Raw genomic sequence first — 22358 nt, forward strand, 5'->3', positions numbered from 1 at the left:
CCCTACCTGGCGACGTCTGGCCCATCGCCAGCTTGGAAAGCGGGATGGCGCCCATTCAACTCAGTGAACAGCCTTCTTTTCCCCCTCTCCCCTCTGATTTCACAAGATCGAGTGCAAGAGAGTATTCGCCCTTCTACCTACACAGGCACATACAGATACACGCCGGTACCCTCTCTTTGGTCTGCTTGCCGCCTACTTCTCCTTCTCGTGCTGAACTATAGCTTTTCATTAGCCCTGGCTGTGTTTGATTGCCGCTCTCACCTCGTCAGTCACACATGTGTTGCTACCGCCGTCCACACGTCCCTCTCCTCCTAACCCCCACTCCACCTCATCATTCACCTCTTTCTTCTCTTCAGGGCTAATACACACACGCATCCGCGAGTGGTTCCCTCATCTTCTGCGGTTTCTGCCATACCGAGCCTGCCCCTCTCTTGAATCGGCGCTGATGTCGACGCCTTACTTCTGGTCACGTGTGCATCCGATTCTACAGTTTCCATCCTTGTTTGTGGTTCGACCTCTTCTCCTGCCCCTTCCGCACCTTTCTTCCCCGTTGGTGACGCCAGTTTCCTCACACGCAGCGCCGAGGTGAAATCAGCTCTTCACACGTGTGGACCCGCGCACGCAGGGCGAACATCCCTGGTTTGCCCTCTTGCCTTACTGACCCCGGGGTTTCTGGGCAGGCTCACACCCACATCCACCCAGATCCACGACACGCATCGCAGCCAATGTCGGGTGTGTGCGGAACTGCAGTAACGACGGCGCAGGAGTCGACGTTGCCGCAAAGGAGCCCAGTGGAGCGCGAGAAGACGGCTCCGATGTATGAGTTCTGTGCAGATGCTGGGCTTGGCGCGGCACCGCTTCCAAAAAACAGCAGCAGCTGGGAGTTTCTGGACCTGGATGTGGGCGGGAGCCTCGCAGTGGCTTCAGGATCCTCGCACAGCGAGCCCGGCAGCTTGCTCGTCTGTGAGCAGGCCCCTGCGGACCACGACGGTGACGGGCGTCACTCTCTACACGCGCCGGCAGCGACGGGAGAAACCGCGGCTGCCTCTGCGCCGCCGCCTGTTGCGCTTCTGCCGCTGTTTGACGATAGGAATAGTCGCACCGCAGACGACACCGCGTCGGGGGACGCGTTCGGCGGCGCTGCCTCCCCCCCGAAGGGGCGCTGCCGCCGCCGGTTTGGCCTTGCCGGGCTGGCAGAGGGGCGTGGCTCCCTGGCCCGCGGTGTGTCAACGATGTGGTCCCTTCTCTCCACTACCTCTCAGACCCACCTGCCTGTGGCCCTCACCGTGCCGCGCCCGGAGCTGGCCGCGACGACGACGACGACGAGCATCCCTAACGACGATTGTATTCTCGTCACCTCCGCCACTGAGACCATCCTTTCTGACCCAATCGGTGTCTACAAGCATCACGATGACGCCCACAACTCCTTAAACGCCAGCGCGGTGGTAGCGGGAACGTCGAGGGTGGATTCACTGCCGAGTTCGTTGCCTCCGGCACCACCCAACATTGCCGTGCCGCACTCCTCTTACGAGGGTGCCACAGAGCAGACGGCCTACAGCATCGGTGCGACAAGATCTGGGTCGCCAATGGGCACCACGGCGAATACCATCCTCATTCCTCACGTCATCAGTGTTACCACCACGTCTCTGACTAGCGACGGTGAGCAGTGCATGGGTGAGCCCTGGTGGGCAGGTGTGTGGACGCCAACCTTGGCGGATACCAGCACCTCCAGTGAGCACGCCGCAGTGGCCTCGATCGCGTCGACACTTCCGTCGCCATCTCAAGGCGCGCCTGTGGTGTCGGAGGACGACATTCGACGGCTCGGCGAGGAGGCGGCACTAAGGGAGGCCCGGGAGGCTGCTGTGGCAATGGTGCTGGAAAGTCAGCTGGAGTTTACTGGACCGTCATCCACGTTACCATCGCCACGACCTAATGCTGGGGCTAGCGGGGGACAGAGGGGCGCGCGCGAGCAGTCAGCACTGCTGCCCGCGTGGCTGCTGAAGCCTTTGGTGTCGCTGTGTGACTGTCAGCAGCATCCCTGCAGCTGCGAGGAGAATGGGCAGGAAAGCGAAGCACTGCACCTCCCGGATATTGGTCGTGCCGGAAGCGCGGCCGCACAGAGTAGACAGTGCGAACAGCGAAAGGCAGCTGCATGGATCTCCCGACGCATGTCCTTCATATCCTCGTCGTTCCTGGCCATACCTCTCCTGCCCTCGACTATGGCCGGCACCGCTTTTTCTTCGGTGGCGACGGCCGCAACGTCAACTTCCGATGGTGCCTCAGCTGCCTTGTTCTCCATCTTCACGGTAGAGTCGTCGTGGTTTTGGTCGCAGGCCTGTATCGTGTGTGCCAGCGGCTCGCAGCGCGCGCTCAAGGGGCTGCACCAGGTGTGTGATTATGTGTGGCAAGACTTGAAGAACCACTGGTACCCGCAGCTACGTCTCGTGCTGGGCGATCACTCATCAGCGCGCAAAGTCCGCTGCAGTCGTCACGCACGTCGTCTTCTCAAGCAGAAGCGCACATCGGGGAACGGCGAGAGCGCTACGGCGACCAGTGACGACGCCTCTACGGACCCCACCGCGTTCGTCCCTCCTGCTGCCCGTGGAGCTGCCTCGACTTCCCCCACAGGGACAGTGGAGTGGCGCAGCGTGTCTTCGCCGTGCTTATTCAAGGGTGACGTTTGCATTACCCGAGAGTCAACAGCGCACCAGTACATGTCGTGGGGGGATAAAACCGCTGCGGTAGCCACCCACCATTTCCATGCCAGCAGCAGCACCACCAGCAGCAGCGACGCCAGCTCCCCACCGCTGCCACAATCCCCCAAAGATGGCGTGCGACTCTACGCCGTCATGACCGCCGAGGCCGTCGCGTCAGCCGCACAAGGTCTACTGGTGTTCCTGTTGTGAGGACAGCGAATCACGTGTGCTTCTCTTTGCCTTTTCTCTTTTGCTCTTCTCTCCTTCTCAGAAGACCCCCCCTCTGTCCTACGCGTAACAGTGATACTGACGGCGGCGGGGATGAGACTGATACACGTGTATGGTCACGCGTGCGGCCTCGCCGTCATCCTTGTGTCTTTTGCTTTCTCTCTCTGCTCTTTCTCCCGCTCACTCTCTCCTCACTCCGTGTGGGCGTGCACGTCTCCTTCTTCTCCAAGTGCTTCTTAGCTTCGACTCTTTTCCTTTTCTTTCCCTCGTGTGCGTTTCTTCTTTCGACTGCCTGCGCGATGTGCCCAGCTGCAACGGCTGGGTGGGCAGGACGCGCCTTCAAAGGGGTTGGCGGCAACGTGTGCACGTTGGGGTGCAGTGCGCCGGAAAGCATGTCTCTCTCCTTGCATCTGTGCTTGCCTTGTCCAGTCGTCCTTCGTTCCCTTCCCGTTCTTTTCCCTGTTTTCCCATTCTCATTTTGTCTACTGCTGCTGCTGCTTTGGTGCTTCTAGAGTACGGTGCTCTTGTTGCGGAGGTGTTCTGGTTGCTGACGGCGATGCTGCTGATAGCGCTCTTGTCCAACAACGGGCTGTCCTTTGCTGTCGTGCTTTGCTTTGCTTTGATTGTTGGTTTCGAATTCACTTGCTCCTTCGTGCCGCCTCTTTCGTCTCTTAGCCAAACACTCCTCTACTGCCTTCTTCTCTTTCTCCACCCCCCTCTGCCGCTCTCCCGCTGCTTCTTCTCCTTTCGTTTCTCTGGCTTACGGCGGCCTCTTCTGACCTCTCTCTTTCTCTCTCTCTCTTTGTGGGTGTGCGTGCGTGCGTGAGGGCTCCTGGGGCCGGTGCCTTTCTCGCTGTTTCACGGCGTTGTATGCGTGAATGTATTTATTTGATGGGAAGGCCGTGCCTTAGCCAAGAGAGCGCTGGAGACTCGCTCACTCTTGCTCTTGTTCTTTTCAACTCCTTACCCTTTTCTCCTTCCGACGCCTGTAAGCGAGTGCGTCAGGACCTGCGGAGAAGATGAACTCCCCAACACGAGCATTTGTCTCTTTCCTTTGTTTGCACTCGTGGTGTCGAATCAGTGCGCGTCTTGTTCTCCAGGCATTCGGCGGTGTGCGACGAGAAATCGGGCGGGACGGTCGGAGGTGTGTTTGGCCAAAATGGGCGCACCACTTTTCTATTTTGCGGAGTACCGCCTGTCAGCCCGTACTTTCCGCATTTTTTTGCATTTCCCCTGAGAAAAGACCCCTGCGACCCCCTCTCCCCCCGTGTGGCCCCCTTCTCCCTCGTTCTGGTCCCGCTGTCCGCACCTTCACAGGAAGGCCCCCTCCGACCCCCTTTCGTGTTTCCACCCAGTGGGGGAGGTTTCCTCGCATTCTCATTCGAGCGTCGACACTGCATAGACACACGTTGATTTTTTCGCAGAAAAGAGGCGCCCTATTCCTGCTGGTATGGCCTCGGTGTATGCGGCACGATCGCAGACACCGCCCAGAAGTTGGATCAAGTGAGACGTTGATGATGATGATGATGACTCGCTCAGGGCATCGGTGCGACTTTACTTTTCATTCGCTCTCACCCTCTCTCACGCGGTAGCGAAGGAAGGAAGGAGGGAAGGAAAGGGGAGGGGGAGGCCCATATACATGTGTCGTGTATGCACACATACCCCCCCCCCCCACATACACACACACGATGTGCGTACGCACGTCTGAGCGAGGGCAGCGTGCCCCCCCTTCCCCTTCCCCTATTTTCTCAGCACTTTCCCGCCCGACTCTCTCTCAGCTTGTTACGTTTTTCTTCTCTGTGGCGTAGCGCTTTCGAGTCTCGAATGCCCCCCTTTTGTCGGTTTAGAGTTGTCTGGGGCTGTGTGCGCATCATGGCGAAGCGCTTCTCTCCCTCTCTCTCTTTCTCTTGCCACCTCTTCTTGTACTCTCTCCACTGCCTTTCCTCATACCTCTGTTTGCTTCCGTGGGCCGTGTGTCGCCACGCTTCTATGCTCCCCCCACATCCCCCCGCTGCCGCCGCCACCACTGTTGCGTTCCCCTCTTATGACTTCGTGTGGGTATTCTTTCAACTGACGTCTTTTCACTCTTTCCATCCGCTTCTCATCGCCACTGTTGCGCCTTTTCTCTCTTCTCCAGCTGCACGTTTTGGGTCTGGGCGTCTTCGCGTCGGGGCGCAGACGCACGCACACGCGTGTGTGGTCGTTCCTCCTCCCCTCCCCTCCCCTACCCCCTTTCCCTCAGTGCTGGTAGCTTCCATTTCTCGCCACCCCCTCCACGGCCCCCACTACAAGCAACTCCTTTCAACCTACTTGTTCTTTCTGGCCGTTCCTCGATGCAGGTATGCACATGTGTCTACGGCAGCGAGCAGACTTTACCATCCCCAAGCCGCCCTCCCTCCCTCTACCGGTAAGTCGCATTTTCTCTCCCTCTCCCTCCCTCCCAACGCTGTCTTTCCCCATTTGCTCATTCCTTCTCTCGTCTTTCATATTTCGCTTCACTTCTTTCCTCTCTTCCCCCGCAGTGCTTCTCTTGCGCTTCCGTGTGTTCCCTCTCGCATGTCTTCGTCAGGCTCGCCTCTTTTGCTTTGCATTTCTTCCCGTTGTCGTCCACCATGAGCGGCGGTGGAGCCGCCCCGGCCACCGCCCCACAGGGGATGTGGGACTTGACTGAAGCGCACGCCTTTTCCTCTGCCTCTCGCTTTTCTCACTTCGTCTTGCAATTTTGTGTGGCTGTGGCTGTGTGTTGATTGGCTGTGCCGGGCACTACGTGCCTCTCTTCTCCTTCTCGGTGCTTTCCCGTGTTTTTATTTTCTTTGTGCTGTTGCTGCTGCTGCTGTTAGTGTGGGTCTCGCCGTTGTGCCCCTTCACGGGTTATAGAGCAGAAGCCAGCGAGAGGCAAACAGGTCGTGGTGGTTTGGGGGAAGGGGAAGAGAGCGATCGGCGTGCCAACAGTCGGCTGTTGGTGTGCTTCTCTTCCCCCCCTCTCTCTTTGTGTGTTCGACCCTTTCCATCCTTGCTGCTTTGTCTTTCTTCCTCCGTGTGCTGGTCTCTCTTCTCGCTTCCCGTTCGCTTCACCTTCAACCTCTCTAGGCGCCGGCATGCCTGTGCCCCGACGGCACCCGCGTATGCGCCCGCATCATCTAATGACGGGGGGGGGAGAGAGAGAGAGAAGGGGGAGGGAGAGGGAGACCATGTGCCATAGTGCACGGCACACACAGGCAAGAGCACACGTGCGTGGGGGAGTACTGCCAGCTGTAATGCGCGCGCACGTGTGTGTGTTTATGAGCGCACCTCAAGCAGCGGATACTCTGAGGGGCTTCTTCTCCCCCTCCCCCATACACCCCATCGTCAGTGTTGTTCTTTTTATGTTGGCGCGCTTGTCGCTGCGGTGGGTACCCCTCCCCGCCTCCCTGCCCTGTTCTTTTTTGTTTGTTGTCTCCTTTTCCTTGACGAGTTGCATTGGTGGATGTGCTGAGCCGGAAACGAAAGGCATAAGTCAGAAGAAGATGAGAACAGCGCCGTGGCGCACCGGCGGCCTTTCTTTTCTCACCCTGTGCTTCAATGCTCTTCAGCCTGTCGCTCCGTATCCTTCAATGCTTATTTCGCTGCTCGCTTTCCCCCCTGTACGCGCTCATAGCGGGGGTGGGTGAGGGGAGGGTTAGTGGAGGCACGACCGGGGACATCAGCATGGCGAGCGACGACGGTGACTCTCCTCGACCACTTGCACCGATGTGCACCTCGCAGGTCTCTGCGCCCTTGAACGTTTCTCGCTCTCATTCGTTATTACGTCGCTGCCCGCCTTCTTCTCCCTCTTTCTCCCTCTTCACGCGTGTGACTCACTTGGCCGACGTGTTTGCGACCCAGCACAGCCATCATTATCGAGGCATACCACACCAACGTACACACTGACACTCGTAGGCATCGTAGTCTTACACCCCCACCACCGTCTCTTCGGCGTATTACGCCTGGGCTCTCTCTCTCTTTTGCTTGCATTCTCACCGTGCCACACGGACTCGAGCACACGCCTGCCTCCCCTACCGCCTCTCACCTTTGCAGACCAACCGAAGGGCATAGAAAAACAACAAAGGCGAGGGCCACGCTCAGCAGCACGGGTGTGACGCTACCGTGTGGGGAGACAGTGGGCCGCGCTGCACTGAGCCTGTCAACCAAGGGGAAAGCGACGTTAGGAGACGTGACGTTCCACGTCGCGCCAAGGGGCCACTTCGCATTGCCGCAGGGCCGCACAGTGGCGCAGTCCCCCCCTCCTTTCTGGCATTCTTCAAGAGTCGCTTTTCGGCTCGCCCCACACGCATGTCTCAGCGCATATTCCTCGAGTGCATGAGACAGGAGGCCCGCGACCGCGGCGGGTACGATAGAGGGAGGAGAAGCTGCAGCTCCTCAGACCCTGATGATGCGAGACGGACAGCGGTTGCTGCGGCTGCCACAGGGCCTAACACGGAAAAAGATCTTGCAGACCTGCTTGACAGTCCGGAGTACTACCCTGTCGCTCCTGGTGTTTCTCACGGGGATGGAGCGGCACTTCTGTCATCTATTCCACCACCCAGCGACACATCGAACAGCGATGACCGCAGGACGTTGCGTGCCCGTGAGTGCGGACGGCAGCAGCCCAAGGGTGACGCACTGAGGAACTCAGCATCCGACGTGCCTCAAACCTTCGTATCACCGTCTCAGGCTTCTCTCATTGCACCACACAACCATTCCGAGCAGCAGAAGTACCAACATTGTGGGCCGGGCCACAGGGATGGTGCCAACAGCGGCAGCAGCAGCGACGGAAGCAGCCGTCGTCACCATGCCAACCTACACTGCCTTGAGAGCGAGGATGATTTCCGTCATCGCCCCGAACACTCGCAACGTTCCCCTGATGCCATCTTCAAGGCTGGTCACGGCGGTGCGTCGCTCAGCCGCAACAGCTCCTTCTCCACGTCTACCACTGCTTCTGCAGCTCGCCGCCACTCAGGCAGCAGTCGTGTGTGTCGTACCAGTCGTTCCACCAGCAGGGTGGGCGATCTTCGCTGGCATGCAGGCAGTGACTCAAGCGCGTCGAGACGGTTCTCGCAGGGGCGGCCCAGCTCGACGCAGCCTTGTAAGTCCATTGGTTTCACATCACCCTTGTCAGTATCCCTGGGGGCGGCACGAAGGGACCGGCGTGGCAGCATTGCTCGCGTTGAATCTTCTCTCGTTGCACTGCAAGTAGAGCTGGCGGCTGAGAAACGCAATAACATCGACGCAGAGAACCACATTACCACGCTGAATCGCGAAGTAGATCGTCTGCGCCAGGAGAATGCGCGCTTGTCGCGCGAGATGGCGGTTGCCGCGACCGCTTTCCACGGCGCGTCTGCGTCTTCCAACTCGGTCGCCCCCGGCGCTGGTGCTGATTGTGCTGGAGCGACTTACTCGTCTTCGACACCGCAGGTAAATGCAGATGTGGCGTTAAAGCGTATTGAAGTGCTCGAGGCACGTCTGGGTGAGCTGTCGCGCAACATGGAGACGAAGCAGCATGAACTGGACATGAAGGACGAGCGCATTCGCCTGCTGGAGCACAAGCTCGCGGACCAGGTGCTGCTGTACTCGGAGATGAGTTGCATGGGAATGGTGGCGACAGGTCTTCCTCAGGCTCTTCAGCCGGTCGCGATGGGAGGTCTCGATTCAGCGACGGCGCCGCGAAGGCAGCAGCAGCAGCGTCGGCCGAGTCGCGCGACCCACAAAGACAGTCACAACATGAGCGATGTGGGAGGCCACAGAACACCTTTGCGGCCGTACTGGCAGGCACAGGCGCCGGACACAACCCCGGCGGGTCCCAAGATGAGCGCCATTCGATGTGTGAATGCGCACAGCCTGCAGGTTATTAGTCCGAGTAACGACAGCGACAACGCCACTTCGAAGCTGCTTTCAGCGGAGCAAACTCGCAGCACTCACGCTCACCGGCGCCACAGTCACGGCACTGGCGGGTGGGAGGAGGGGGCACGCACCGGCACAGGACCGCAACCGTCCGCTTCGTCGCTGCGGGCGTCCCAGCTGGATGTTAAGGTGAACCGCCCGCTAAGCACCACGAGAGACCTTCGCCAACCAACCACGCGCGATTCCCGTGCGCGGGGTGAACCTGCCTCGACTGCTTCTCGAGCAGGCAGCGCCGACCACACCAAGAACACCGAGGCAACACCGAGTCGTCGCGGTAGCGGCCTCTCTCCGTGGACGCGACCAGCAACTGATAAGCACAGCTCGTGCAAACGGCGCAGCAGCCGTGGCTCAGTTGCCTCCAGCGGCCAGGCCGGCGGCACTTCGCAACCACGCCCTCTTGGCCGCTCGGGATCGACAGGCGGTCCTCGGCGCCCGTCCATACAGCGGCGCCCGTCTACCTCGTTGCTGCGCTCCGTCACCACTGCGACCCGCGAGGGGAACCAGCGTGAGTCGTCCCGTCGCACCTCTGCAGCGTCGCCGCTCTACCGCCAGTCCAGTACTACAGGCTCCGGTGGCCACCCAATGCACTTGCTCGTTGGTACCAGCGCTGGCGGAGATCGGCGTTCTCTGTCGCCTGCCGGTTCCACGCAAGGCCGGTCGCCGTTCTTTTCCATGTTGAACGGTTCCCCGGGGCGCCGCAGGTCTGCAACCCGCTCTGCGGCGCAGCAGAGCGTGCGCTCCGGCACGTCGACTCGCTCTCGCCCGCAGATCACGTACAGTGCTGACAAGGAGTCTTCGACGATGAGGGGGAAGACAACGACAGCGATCTTTCGAAGCAGCAACTGCACCAGTCCCAGCATGGACTCCTCCCACTGGAGGAACTCCTACGCTCGTGATGGTGTACCGCTGCTCCCCTCTCGCTTGGCTGCATCTGCTGGCGCCGCTACTGCACCAAACGGTTCCATTGAAGTACTTACCGATCTCCTCTCTAACACAGAGGCTTGAGCGGAGTGGTAGTGGAGGAGAGAAGTGGTCAAGTGTCTCAGCGCTCGTGTGCCTCAGCGTGTGCACGGGGGGGGGCACACATGCCTTGTGTAGCGTTCTTATGCGCGAGGGGGAATGAGAGGGTGAGTGGCGGTGCGAATGGTCAAGAGGGGGTGGGCTGACACGCCTCAGCGCGCGGCATCCTGTGCCCCGTACCCCCACGCCCTGTGTGTGGGGAGCCAGGCCGCCCCCCTGCCAATGCCGAGCTGCCTCTGGTGGTGGCTGGGCCACGTGCCCACGACGTGGGTTGGGCCAGGGCGATGTGTCGCTGCGGATGTCGGCGGTGTGGTGCTGGGTGGCGTGGCGGATGCCTGCGGGGGCGGGCGCGTCTGTGCCATGCATGTGATGGGCTGGGCGCCCGGGTGACCCGAGCGTCTCTCGCCCGGCCCTCACTGCCCACTGGTGTGGGGAGCGTGAGGCACGCCGAGGGACGCCCCGGGCGGCGGCCGGCACGGTGGGGGGCTGCTGTGAGGGGTGCCTGCGGAGCGTGTGGCGGGCCTAGCCTGGGGCAGGGTCGGTGCCCAGGCCACTGGGTCGGCGCGCTGCTGTGCGGCGCAGTGGGGGTCGAGCGGCGTCTGGACTGGGGCTGTGTGGCAGGGCGTGTGGACGCGCTGAACACCATAATATTTATGTTGGTATTCGTATCGGCCCACGCCCTCTCTCTCTCTCCCGCGTGATGCTGGGCTTTTGCATTGCTGTGTAGCCGTCACTCGCTCATCTTCTGCTTCCCACTCCTCGTCACACGCGTCGAACGTGTCTTCCCCTTTGTCTTTCATGGGAGGCACACCACTGTCGTTGGTGGGCGGCTGCAATGTGCGGCTTCGTGTTGGATGCGGCCCTCGTCTCTTCTTTTCAGTGCAGCTTTTCCTCCGCTTACGGCTGCCGGTGCGAGCGATGCGATGTCCAATGCGAACCTCCGCTGATGTAATTTTTTGTGTCTCCGCCGCCTCCTGTCTTCTTCCGCCTCCCCACCTCGCTTGTTCACTCGCTTTGTCCGTCTGTTGTTGGTGCTGCGGCGTGAGGCCTGCACGCCCCCAGGCTTGCACATGTGCACAGATAGGGACCTCATCGTAGCCAGTAAGAGAGGCGTGGAAGGCAGCATAGGTGGCAGTTCACCCTGTGGAGAGACGCCCGCCTACTCCTGCCTTCATCTTCAGCCTCCGCATCTCCTTCAGTTTCTCGTTCCCATCACTGTTGCTCTGTCTTCCAGGTGACTCTTTCCCTACGCCCTAATGCCCCTATTTCTCTCCCCTCTTTTCCGCATATTTCTCGCTGCGTTTCCCATCCTGTACACGCTGCCGTCATCAGCTCCTCTCTTCACGCACGCACATACACCTTTTCAAGAGAGGCGGGGCTCGTTTTGTATTTCCTCTGTTTCTCCGTTCCTTTCTTCACCCCGTAGAGCCATCTACCCCCCCCCCCCCTCTCTGTTGTCGGCTACACACGACACAGCTGTCGTCTGTCATCTCTCCGTTCCCCCCTCCCCATTGCCACCTCCCTCTGTTCCTCTCTTCACACGCTCGGTGTTCGCTGCGCTCACTGGTACGGCCTCTACCGATTCCCCTGGCCTTACTGATACCCCTCTTCCCTCACCGCAGCAGCAGAGCCGTTTCGCCAAACACGTCTACGTGCACTAGCAGTAGAGGAGGAGCTGCTGGTGCCTCTGTTCTCCATCCGCTTCATGTAGAGGCGCCATACGCCACATCGAGTCTTCGCCGTTGTGCTGTCGCTGCTGCTGCGCTTTTTTTCTCTTCACTCTGGACGGGAGTCGCCTGCACATACCGCCACTTCCATCACCTTCATTTTTTTCCTCTTTCGCTCAGCTGTACATCTTCGCACACACACACACACACACACACGCGCGTGACTACACCGGCGCTTCTTGTCTTGATGGTGCACCTCACTTTCATCACCCTTCTCCTCCTCCCCCTCCCACTCGTTCTCGCGCTGTTCCATCTTTCTCCTCGTAAAAGGCTGTGCATCACCGGGAATGGAGCTGCGCAACTCACTGCTGAACGCGAGCTCCCCCGAGGGACTTTGCGCAAGCCCTTTGCCAAGTCAACACCGCCCACCATCGCAGCAGCAGCAGCAGCGATACCGCTCTGCCAAGACGCATTCGAAGATTAAGATTGAGCCGAACTGCCTCGTTTTCCCACCGCCGCACTTTGGGCGGTGCATTCAGAATGCCGTCTCCATCTACAACGTGTCGAAGCAGCCGTGCGTGTTCAAGATGCGGAGCCAGAACCCGGAGCGGTACGTGGCAAAGCCGCACGTTGCCATCGTGGCGCCTGAGTCTGCCACACGGAGCTTTGTGACGCTCCGTGACATGAATACGCTGGGGATGAAGAATCTTCCTGAGGAAATGCAGGATCGCTTCCGCTTCTCGCTGAGGCTTTACGACCCCACGACTGTGGACCCGTCACTCTCACCGAAGGACCTGTGGAGCGTGCTGGCAGCGCGCGGGGACAAGGTGGATCATGAGCAGGACCTGATTGCGTATTTTACTAAGAGGGACACGCCCGTGGGCGGCCTTGTCACTTTCTTCCCACCGACGTACATCTCCGTGATCCCGCCAGCTGCGTCCAAGACGGTGTCGTCCACTACCTCGGCCACATCGCCACAGACCAGCAACAGCACCGCTACGCACGCTATCGACAGCGGCGTCAGTGCTGTGGTGCGGGGGAACAAGTCAGCCGGGGCGGCTGGCAACAGCGCTAAATCCGTTTGTTTCGCCGTTTCCGGTGGTGAAAAGCACTGGGAGAAGGGCGTTGCCGCGAAGCGCGGCCTTTGGATCGGCATGGTCGTCGTAGCGGTGCTGGCGCTCTCCGCAGCTGTTGTGATGCGCCACTTGTGGTGCACTGGTGATGCTGCAGCCGGCCAGTTCCAACGCACCGCAGCGTCTGGGCGACCCACCCCACAGTCTTATCCGACGCAGGCGCATGGGGGCGAGCCCGCGGTATCGGTTGAGCCGCCGCTCAATCATGCGGAGGCAGGGCAGGCGCAGCAGCATCAGCAACACCGTGAGAGGCATCACAACCGCTAACCAGAGGCTGCCTCACCCGTGGTTGAACCCACCCCCATGGGCATTACAAAGCCCCATCTGCGCAGGAGGAGTCCCATTCTCGCCACCATCAGGTACAGTGACGGCATTAGTAGTGGCCGGGGGCAGCACTAACGGAGCAGGAGATGGAGGTCCAGCATGCACAGGTCCACGAGGCGCGGGCGCGGAATCAGCAATCACAGCACGCGCAGGGGTAAGACTGGACTTGCCGCTGAGCATGCCTACGTGGCTGTATGTGCACACCTGTCTTTTTGTGGGAATTTGCGTATGTATGTTGCTCTTGATCGCTTGTGTGTTGTAACGCGTGCCGTAGTTACCCCCCCCCCCTTAACTGCTGCGCTCCTCCCTCCCTCTCCCTCTCTCTCTTTCACACGCGTGTTGTACGTCTTCGTCTTGTTATCGTCTCCTCTTGGATGGGGGAGTTCTCCACCGCTCTTCGGAGCCGCTCTTGCGCTCTTCTGCCGCTCCTACAGTGACGGGTTGCAGTGGCGGGCGGATGGCTTCACTCATGCAATGATGTCGCGGACACCGTAGCCGAATGTGTGTACGCATGGCGAGGCGGGTACCTGTGATGCGTGCTTAAGCGAGGCTCGTGCCCCCAAGAAGAGACAGCCAAGTATGAGAAGCTGGAAAGCAAGCCAGGGATAAGACCAGCGTGCGAGAGGGGAGTAGAGCCAAGGGGGAGGGGGAGGAGAGGCCGCTTGCGGTGCTTTGAGTGCCTGCATGTGCCTGCGCCCTCCTGCTCACTTCCTCTGTCCTTCTCACACTTTCATTACTTTCTCCCTCTCTCCTCTCTCTCCTCTCTCTCCTTTGGCTGCACCGCCCATCAGCTGCGCAATCACACACGTTTGGTAGCTTGGTGACCTTTTCGGCGTCTGTTCTCTCAGCTCACTGTATGCTGCTGCGCGCCAATCCGTGACGCGGCTTGCGGGGGTCATCAACGCGCTAACACAGGCGCGCGCGCACGGAAGGTGAGGAGTGGTGATTACAAGCGCGAGCGCACACCATCCTACCCTAACGCGCACCACAACAGCACAGAGATAGAGAGAGGGACACATACACCACACACCACACCGTCAAGTACAAGGGTGAGCCATGAAGGGTCGTCACGTGACCGTGGAGAGCCTTGACTGCAGCGGTGAAAGTGGACCCTCGGCACCAGCAGTACAGGTGCTGGTTCTGCCACACCTCAACGGTGGCGCGGCGGCCTCAGAGACTGCCGCTGTGGTTAACGACAACGGTTCGCCGCACGATTTTTTAGGCGGCAGCAGCTCTTCGCTCTCGTCACTGGCCTCCACAACCCTGACCCAGGCCAATGTCGACACCCCCAGCAGCACATACGAAGCAGCCATCTGTGCGGAGCTGCAGCGGCTGGTGGAGCACTGTGAGGAGGCTTGGATGCACACAATGCACATCTCACGTCTCCTTCTGCGCAGCGTTGTCCTGGATCAAAGCTGCGCCATTGCGGTGACGTGCGTTATGCTCATTATCTCCTGCTTCCTGTACCCGATGACGCAGACAATCCTGTGCACTATCTTGTTCTTTACCCTCTATAGCCTCTGCGTGCTGCTGCAGGCCTATCACTTTTGGGCCCGCGTGACAGAGGTGAAGTACCGCACCGCCTCGGTGACCAGGGAGGTGCTGACGCGGTGGTGGCGCCGTGTGCAGGAGATGCCGCTGCGTCGGAGTCAGACTGCTGAGGAGCGGCGGCGGGTTTTTATCGAGGTGTGTTCGCAGCTGCCGGCTGGCGCATTTCGAATGGTGGCCGTCGCCGACGAGCGCACTGGCAGGCTGAAGCACATTCACAAGAGCCTAATGGTGAAAATGTCCAAGCGGCTGGACGAGGTGACGCTCAAGGTGCGCTCTTACTTGGAGCCGGCGGGCATCTGCAAGCTCGTGGACGTCATGCGCATCGCTCTCGAGTGCGACGCAATTGTGTTGAAGCCGCTAACGGACCGCGCCAGACCACCGCGGTTGCCAAACCTGTTCCTCTCCAACAGGCCCTTCGTTGAGGACGAGGACACAACGGACAGCAGCGACCACGAGCGTGAGTCGCGCACGGTGCTTGGCGGCGGCAACACCATCTCCGTGTCGCACCACATGGAGTACTTTGTCCACCGCGTCTTCCTGATCATCTGGGCAGTCGTGATGCTGCTGGCAGTCGGCACTGGCGTCATATTCTACCATCTCGTGGGGGCCCCCCTCGGCGAGGGCGTCTTTCTGGACCCCGCCGTTGCGGCGCTGGGTCTGCTGCCCCTCAACGCGATTGTGCTCAACCGCTTGCTCATCTTCTACGCCAACGTCTACCTCGACAAGCTCTTTCACTACATGGTGTCGCGCCGTTCCTACGCGCTGGAGGATCGGCTACCGCGCTTCTCATTCTGGTCTACGCTGGTGACGATGGCGCGGGTGGTGTGCCGCATGCCCCCACCGAACGGGGGCCGTAACCCGCTTGTCTTCTCCACCTCTCTCGTCGACGTCTTTAGTATGGCGACGGTGGTGGCGATGCTGGATCAGACGGGGATCGTGACGGACATGGTGCTCGTCCCTAAGCAGGTGTTCCTGCTAAAGTCCGACCCGCAGCAGCAACAGAGCTCTTCCAGTGGAGAAAGCGATGGCGATGACGGGGCGGCTACCGCTGTGAATGGGTGTTTCTCGCAGCCCAGCGAGCGCGACGCCCGGGAGCGCCGCCGCGACATGCAAAGACAGATCAGGCGCAAAAAGTACCAGGAGCGCCGCTTCCTGGAGCTGCGGCTCATGCACTCGTCAAAGCAGGACTTGGCGGTCGAGTTCGCCGACGAGAAGGCCCGTCATAAGCACAGCAGCCACCTCAACCCTCTCTGCCTCGTCATCCTTGTGCATGCCCTCGCACAGGAGCCGGCGCAGCTCGAGACGTGGACGGAGCCGTTCCGCTTCTGCGACCGCTCCCTTCTGTGGGCGCGTGCGATGCATTGGATCCCGCGAGCGTGTGGCTTCCACGATAGAGTGGTACACAACTTCCTGATACTGGCGCGCATCTTCGTGATCAGCACGTCCACTGGTAGCGGGTACCGTGACACCTACCCGGAGCAGGCGTGCTCATACCTTGTCGAGAGCAGCGATGGCGCCATGCATATCTTCACCATAGGTACGCCGTATCTCGTGTGCCGCCACTCGACAACGCACTGGACAGGGCAGGCGGTAGAGGTGTTTGACGCCCATGATAAGGCGGAGGTGCTTTACATGGGCAAGCACCAGTGGGAGGAAGGGGCGGCGCTAGAGACGGTGGCGCTGTCGCACCGCATCTTACCAGAGCGCTACCGCACCTACGTCGCAACTCTACCGCGTCAACCGCACCGTTACAGCGAGTTTTTCTTTCGAAATGGCGTCGAGGTGAACAGTGCTACAGCGAAGAGGGCGCAGGCAAAGCGGCGGCGTCGCCGTCAGCAGCGTGCGGCCTCGAAGACGGCTCGCAGTGAGGCCACTGCGCCGCAGCCGCTCATCGCATCGCAGTTCGCCGAATCAAGGCGACCACCATGCGAGGAGAGCTGGTCCAACGGGAGCCGCATCGTGCGACACGACGACGGTGGCGCTACTACCGACGGCGGGGCACCCATACTGTTGGCGGTCCCGAAGCGCGAGCGTGCCGTGAGGGCTGTGCGTACAAGCGACAGGGAGGTGGAAATGGAGAAGGAAATGTCTGCGGTGGATGTCGGCGATGACGGTGAGAGCAGTGGCGGCAGCGTCATGAGCTCCTACAGCAACGACGAGGCCGAGTGCGGCGGGGATAGCGAAGTCGCGGTTCACGAGCTCGACGCTGGTGACTGCGATGGGCACCGACAACGCCACCCGCGCGGCACCCTGCGACGTCGCTGCAAGTCCGCACCCCCGGTGCGCAGCGCGCGATGGGCGAACGTGAAGCCGCGATACAACCACTCTTTTGGCGCCGTTCCGACCGACGTGGTGGGCGACATCGAGGAGGACAGCTGTCTCACCAGCAGCACTTGCATCTGGCTCATGGCGACAACCTCCCACACCTTCCTTGGGCTGATCGGTTTGCAGGACTCAGTGCGCCCCAACGTACAGAGCACGATGGGCTTGCTGGATGAGTCGGGTGTGCGCTGCATGTACTTCTGCGCTGGCACGGAGCGCCAGACGAAGAGCTTCGGAAGCCGAGTCGGCTTGGATACGGATTGGAACTGCTGCATCTCGCTCAAGGAGGACGCCGTCGCGTTGGACCCGCACAGCATTCGTGCGCAGCTGCCCTTTGGTATCAAGTCCATCCGCAAGCACATTTTGCACGTTGACCCCATCCCACTCCAGGTGAGCCTCTTCTCGCATTCTCTGGGAGTGTCGAAGCGGGCGATGCTGTCGGTACTGCAAGACAATCATGAGGTCGTCGTCGCGGTCGGCTCCGTGCTCAACCACAGCAATGTGCGCAGCTTCGTGCAGGCGGACTTGTCGATCGGCGTGCTTCCCACCAGGCGCGGCACTAACGCGGACAAGGATAGCGCTCTGAGGCATAGCCGCATCGTGGAGCCGTCTGATTTTGCGGCGACGAATAGTCTTAACCGAGACATCCCGCTCTACCGCAACGTGGCGGAGCTGATCGGATGCAGCTGCTCCCTGCGGGCGCCGCCAACGACGTCGATCTTGCCAATTGTCGCCATGATGATTCGCCAGGCGCGCCTTCGGCTCAGCGGCATAGGCAACGGAGCAGAGTTTGTCATGCACGCCAACTTTTTCATTGTCATGGTGAACACCATCTCGCTGATCGTCGGGGTGCCGCTGATGCTGACGCCCTCTGTGACGGTGTTTGAGCTCTACGTGCTCATCCCAATTTTGGCGCTGTGCTGCACGTACACGGCGTACGCTGGGATGGACGCGATGCGGGTGATGCCGTCGCGCCACAGTCACTTTGTCCGTCGCGCAATTTTCTGGCACAGCGCGGTGGTGTGGTGCCTGCGCTACGCCATCTCGGTCGTGGCGCTCCTGGCGCTTGGGATCACAGCCTCCACGAGGCTGTGCAAGGTCAGGGTGCTGGAGCTCGTCACAATGGGGGAGGACACATGCATATCAGCTGGCCAGGGCTATGTCGCGCTCACCTTCAACTACTGGCTCATGGTGCACTGCTGGACGCACATCAGTCGTCATCACCCCATCTCCCTCACCTTCTCGCTGAAGCTGAGGCATGGACATCGCTCCACATACCTCTTCCGTTCCTTCCGCTGGGTCACTGCGAGCGTTCTTGTGACGCTGCTGAGCATCATCATTGTAATTCTTGACACGCCGATGAGCAGCCTCCACCAAGCCTTCTTTCCCTCTGTTCCACACTTCAGTGTGTCGTTGTTGTTCCCGGCGCTAATCCTCGCCCTGGACTGGCCCGTTAAGCGGTGGCGCGAGCAGCGCTTCACGAACATGCAAAAGTTTCGGAAGCTGTCGTATGGCACACGACTCGGCATGCACTCACCCCGCGGCGACTACGAGCCGGAGGGCATCACGTATCCCCACAGCAGCACCAGCGGTGGCGTAGGTGTACTGGGCGGCGGCGCTGAGGGAGAGGAGCAGGCGGGGTTGGCGGAGCGCGTCGGACTTCTCAAGCGCCTGAGCGAGTGGTTTTACCGTTTCACCAGCATGCGTGGCGGAAAGCTGGAGCTGAACTGCGTGTGCTGCGATCACATCGGCGGCAACTACGCTACCTATCACACCACAGTTAATGTGTAGCACTTCGGCTGATGCGCCCCACGTGCACCGGTGTGCGTGTGCCCGTTACCTCTCCGCTGTGGGTGTGCACCTACTCGTGCTCCGTACGGGGTAGAGGGGGACGGCGTCTGCCATCTTTGTTTCCCTTGAGTTGCTCTTGTGGCCCTGTGGGTGAATGAGCCCGTCGCTTTCTGCCCTCCCTTCTCTTCGGTGGTTTCCATGCTCCCGTTTCCCCTGCCCACCCGCCTGTAGAGAGGGCCATCAGCACGCATAGGTGCGCCACTGCCAGCTGCTTGCCGTGGAAGGTTTCCTTCGCTTTCTCTCGCTGTGCCCACGTCCTCCTATTCCTCTTCTTCAAGTGCAGCTCTGCCCACGCGCGCAACAGACGGACGCTCGCTTACATGGGCACAGGAAGCCTTGTACCGCACACGTGTGTGTGTGTGTGTGTGTGCGTGTGTCTGGGCTGCCTGGTAGAACAGCAACAACTTTGCCAGCTTTCCTTGCCGCGTCTCTCTCTCTCTCTCTCTCAGGCACTTCGTCTGTAGCTGTAAGTAGCGGTGAAGTCACCTCTCCGCATTACGCCCCTTCTCCTGCACGGTGCACACACACACACACACACACACGTGCTCGCTCAGCACGTGCACCACGGTGGGGGATCCATACATCTTGCCCGCTGTTTTCTCTCCCCCTCCCCTCTACCCCGACTAAACCGTTTCCCCTCAGCGCAAACTTGCGGAGAGGAGTCCCGTGCGGCTGATTTGACCCCTCCTTTCCCTTGCACACCCCACCATAGTAATCAAGAGTCTCCTTACTTCGTGGCAGGCTGCTGTGGCGGACATGGAGCTCCTGCTGACTCTGCCGTCCCCCTTGGAGGGGATCGAGCGGTACATGGTGCGTGACACACTGCAACTGACGATAGAGGAGGCCAACGAGCTCTCCAACCGCTACTACGCGGCGGTGGAGCTGCATCTTCGCAGCAGCAATCACGCAACCGCGAGGGACGGCGAGGCCGAGGATGACATTGTGTCGGCGCTTGCGTTCGCACTGCAGCTCTTTAATGCCGAGAACTTCTCAGGCGAGCTCACCCCGGCGGAGCAGGTACGCTACAGGGCTGTCTTGAACCACTTTGACGGCGCTGTGACAGAGGGTCATGTGGGTTCCGAGGTTAAGGACGACGACGAGGAAGCGGGGGCAGCAGCGACTGCTGCCCCATCCTTGTCCACTGCCCCGACCGCTGCTCGACGCGAAGGGCTACAGGGCCTCTTTCTCCAGCGGCTGCTGACGGTGGATGGCGAAGCGCCGGTGGCCGCGATGCGCCTTCCTGGCCTTCTCCTCTGCATCCTCGGTGTTGCCAAAGCAGAACTCGAGTCGGGTGTGCCGTTGCTGCCGCTCACCTCGCCATGGCGGCTGCGCGCCTTCTTCCGTCACCAGTTGTGCCTCTCCCACCGCTCGAACACAGTCTTTCTGGCACTGGCGGACTGCGTTGACGCGGTACTGCGGCTGCCGAGAGAGGAGCAGACAGTGGAGATGCTGCTGGAGGTGGGCCAGGTGCAGAGGTACTACCACCGCCGTGATTTGGCCAAGGAGACATTCGATGCGGCGATGCGTATTAGCGGTCTGCGTGTAGAGGAGACGTCGATGGTCGGGGTGCGCACCCGCTGGCAGCAGCACCAGCTAGTTCAGATGGTACTGAGCGCGACGAGCCACCGCCCTGTTCCACCCCCGTCTATGACGGAGGAGCAACCGAAGGCGGTTATGACTGAAAAGGATGGCCACGACCTGCTCGACCGGCCGCGCGAGACGCCCGAGGCGGCCCTCCAGCCCCTCACTCCGCTCCACCCAGAGGACAAGGCAATCCTCCTCGCTCTCTGCACGGAAATTCGCAACAACAACCCCGACCACGGGCTCACGCGGCACCGCATGATGACCTACATCGAGCGTCTGCTGGTGGACCCGGCCCCATCGCCATTTATTGTGCGCTGCCAGACACTGCTGATGCGCGCGCGCCTTGAATTACGGCGCAATCGCGTGCAGGAGCGCGCGTTCATGCAACTCACCGAGTTAGTGGATCAGTACTCGGCCCGGCGCGACCCCACGCACGAGGCGCTTGGGCGGGCGGCGAGCCGCTACTTCTACAGCGTCGCCTTCCCGCCGGTATGGGCGCTGAGGCGCGAGTACGCAGACTTTTGCTTCGAGGAGACGCTCTACAAGACCGCGCTGGATGTGTACGAGCAGATCCTGGACTGGGAGCGCATCATCGAATGCTGCAAGAAACTTGACAAGCGGCGCCGCGCCGAGAGTCTGGCGCGCGAGTTGTTGGAGAAGGATCCGCTGAACCCAATGCTGTGGGTCGCCCTCGGCGAGGCGATGCGCGACGATGCGCACCTGTGGAAGGCCTGGGAGCTGTGCGGGCACAAGATGGCCGCCCCGATGCGGGCGCTGGCGCGCTTAGCATTGGACCGGGAGCACTACGACAAGGTTGTCGAGTACTTTGACGAGGCCGTGCGCATCAACCCTATTTTTGGCGGCGACTGGTTCGCCCTCGGCTACGCCTCTCTGCGTCTGGGGAAGTTCGAGCGCAGCGGCGAGGCCTTCACGCGTGTCTGCCAGATCGACCCGAACGACGCCTTCGGGTGGAATAACCTGGCTTCTATTATGCTACGCGAGGGCAAACTTCGGCCGGCCTTCAACGCCATGAGCCAGGCCATCCGTAACAACCGCCGCGACTGGCGCATGTGGCAGAACTACTTTCGCATTGGCTGCGAGCTCAGGGAGGTGACGGAGACGACAAACGCACTCGGCATCGCGCTAGACATTGCACAGCGGCAGATCCGCCTGGAGCGTGGCACGCTGGAGCTGTTCGTGGATAACACGATTGCTTACGTGAAGGGCGAAATTCACGGCAGCTCCGCCGATGCCGCAGAAGTGGGTGGCGGCAAGGCAGACACGCTCGTCTACCGCAGCCTCGGCATTCTGCCAGACGAGAACGCCATCCACCATGCCCCGGTGGCGCAGACCATGGCGACAGCGGAGGAGGAGGAGGAGGAGATTGCCGGCTTGGCGCCGTTGGGGGCGGATGTGGAGTTGCCGGACTTCGTGTCGGGTACGGCGGTGGCGCAGAAGACGGCGGAGCGCGAGGCCATTGTTGCGGGAATTCGCCACCGTCATGCCGACCGCGTCCGTGCGCTGTTTGCCCGCATCCTCGAGCTCTTTGTCAGCGACCCGGATATCTACGCGTGCGCTGCGAGGCTCATGCACTTCTTGGATGGCCCTATGGCCTCTTTTCGCTACCGTCAGAAGGAGCTGCGCGCATGCCAGCAGAAAGAGCAGTGGTTCCGCGAGGAGGCTCTGTTCAGCCGCACTGTGGAGTGCCTGGAGGTAATGGTATCCGACATCTTTGAGGCATCTGGTGAGGCGCAGGACGACGGCGCTGCCGGAACGACGGCGTCCTACGCGCAGACGGATCTCGCAGGTGTCGAGGGGGTGTCGCACGAGCAGGCCACCACTGCAGCGGCGACGACACTGCCTACTGGTGAGGCACTGCAGCAGGCCATCGTCGATGCCTTCAAGGAAGTACAGAGAAGCATCAAGGGCGCCCTTGACGCGGCTGAAGAGCACATGGAGGCACACACGGCGTACGGGAGGCTGCGCGAGCTCTCGACGCGCGTGCGCTACGGCGCGCAGGAGGCGAAGGCGGCGTTTGCCTGAGGGGACAAGAGAAAGGGGAA

The 22358-nt window shown here is 60.8% G+C and overlaps 5 protein-coding genes across 5 annotated transcripts; all 5 read left to right on the top strand.

Moving 5' to 3' along the window:
- Nucleotides 1-725: 725 nt before the first annotated feature.
- On the top strand, nt 726-2906 carry LPMP_171160 (hypothetical protein; the record flags this gene model as incomplete). Its single annotated transcript, XM_010699505.1, has 1 exon — nt 726-2906. One exon carries the CDS (start codon nt 726-728, stop codon nt 2904-2906), a length of 2181 nt encoding a protein of 726 aa, XP_010697807.1.
- Nucleotides 2907-7262: 4356 nt separating this feature from the next.
- Nucleotides 7263-9848, top strand: LPMP_171170 (hypothetical protein; the record flags this gene model as incomplete). Its single annotated transcript, XM_010699506.1, has 1 exon — nt 7263-9848. The coding sequence occupies one exon, from the start codon at nt 7263-7265 to the stop codon at nt 9846-9848; it is 2586 nt and encodes an 861-aa protein (XP_010697808.1).
- Nucleotides 9849-11877: 2029 nt separating this feature from the next.
- On the top strand, nt 11878-12930 carry LPMP_171180 (hypothetical protein; the record flags this gene model as incomplete). The annotated part of the gene is made up of 1 exon (XM_010699507.1): nt 11878-12930. The coding sequence occupies one exon, from the start codon at nt 11878-11880 to the stop codon at nt 12928-12930; it is 1053 nt and encodes a 350-aa protein (XP_010697809.1).
- A 1416-nt stretch (nt 12931-14346) lies between these two features.
- LPMP_171190 (hypothetical protein) lies at nt 14347-18651 on the top strand (the record flags this gene model as incomplete). The annotated part of the gene is made up of 1 exon (XM_010699508.1): nt 14347-18651. The coding sequence occupies one exon, from the start codon at nt 14347-14349 to the stop codon at nt 18649-18651; it is 4305 nt and encodes a 1434-aa protein (XP_010697810.1).
- Nucleotides 18652-19467: 816 nt separating this feature from the next.
- LPMP_171200 (hypothetical protein) lies at nt 19468-22338 on the top strand (the record flags this gene model as incomplete). The annotated part of the gene is made up of 1 exon (XM_010699509.1): nt 19468-22338. One exon carries the CDS (start codon nt 19468-19470, stop codon nt 22336-22338), a length of 2871 nt encoding a protein of 956 aa, XP_010697811.1.
- Nucleotides 22339-22358: the final 20 nt, after the last annotated feature.

Source organism: Leishmania panamensis, assembly GCF_000755165.1.
Source record: "Leishmania panamensis strain MHOM/PA/94/PSC-1 chromosome 17 sequence".
NCBI classification, from domain to species: Eukaryota; Euglenozoa; class Kinetoplastea; order Trypanosomatida; family Trypanosomatidae; genus Leishmania; species Leishmania panamensis.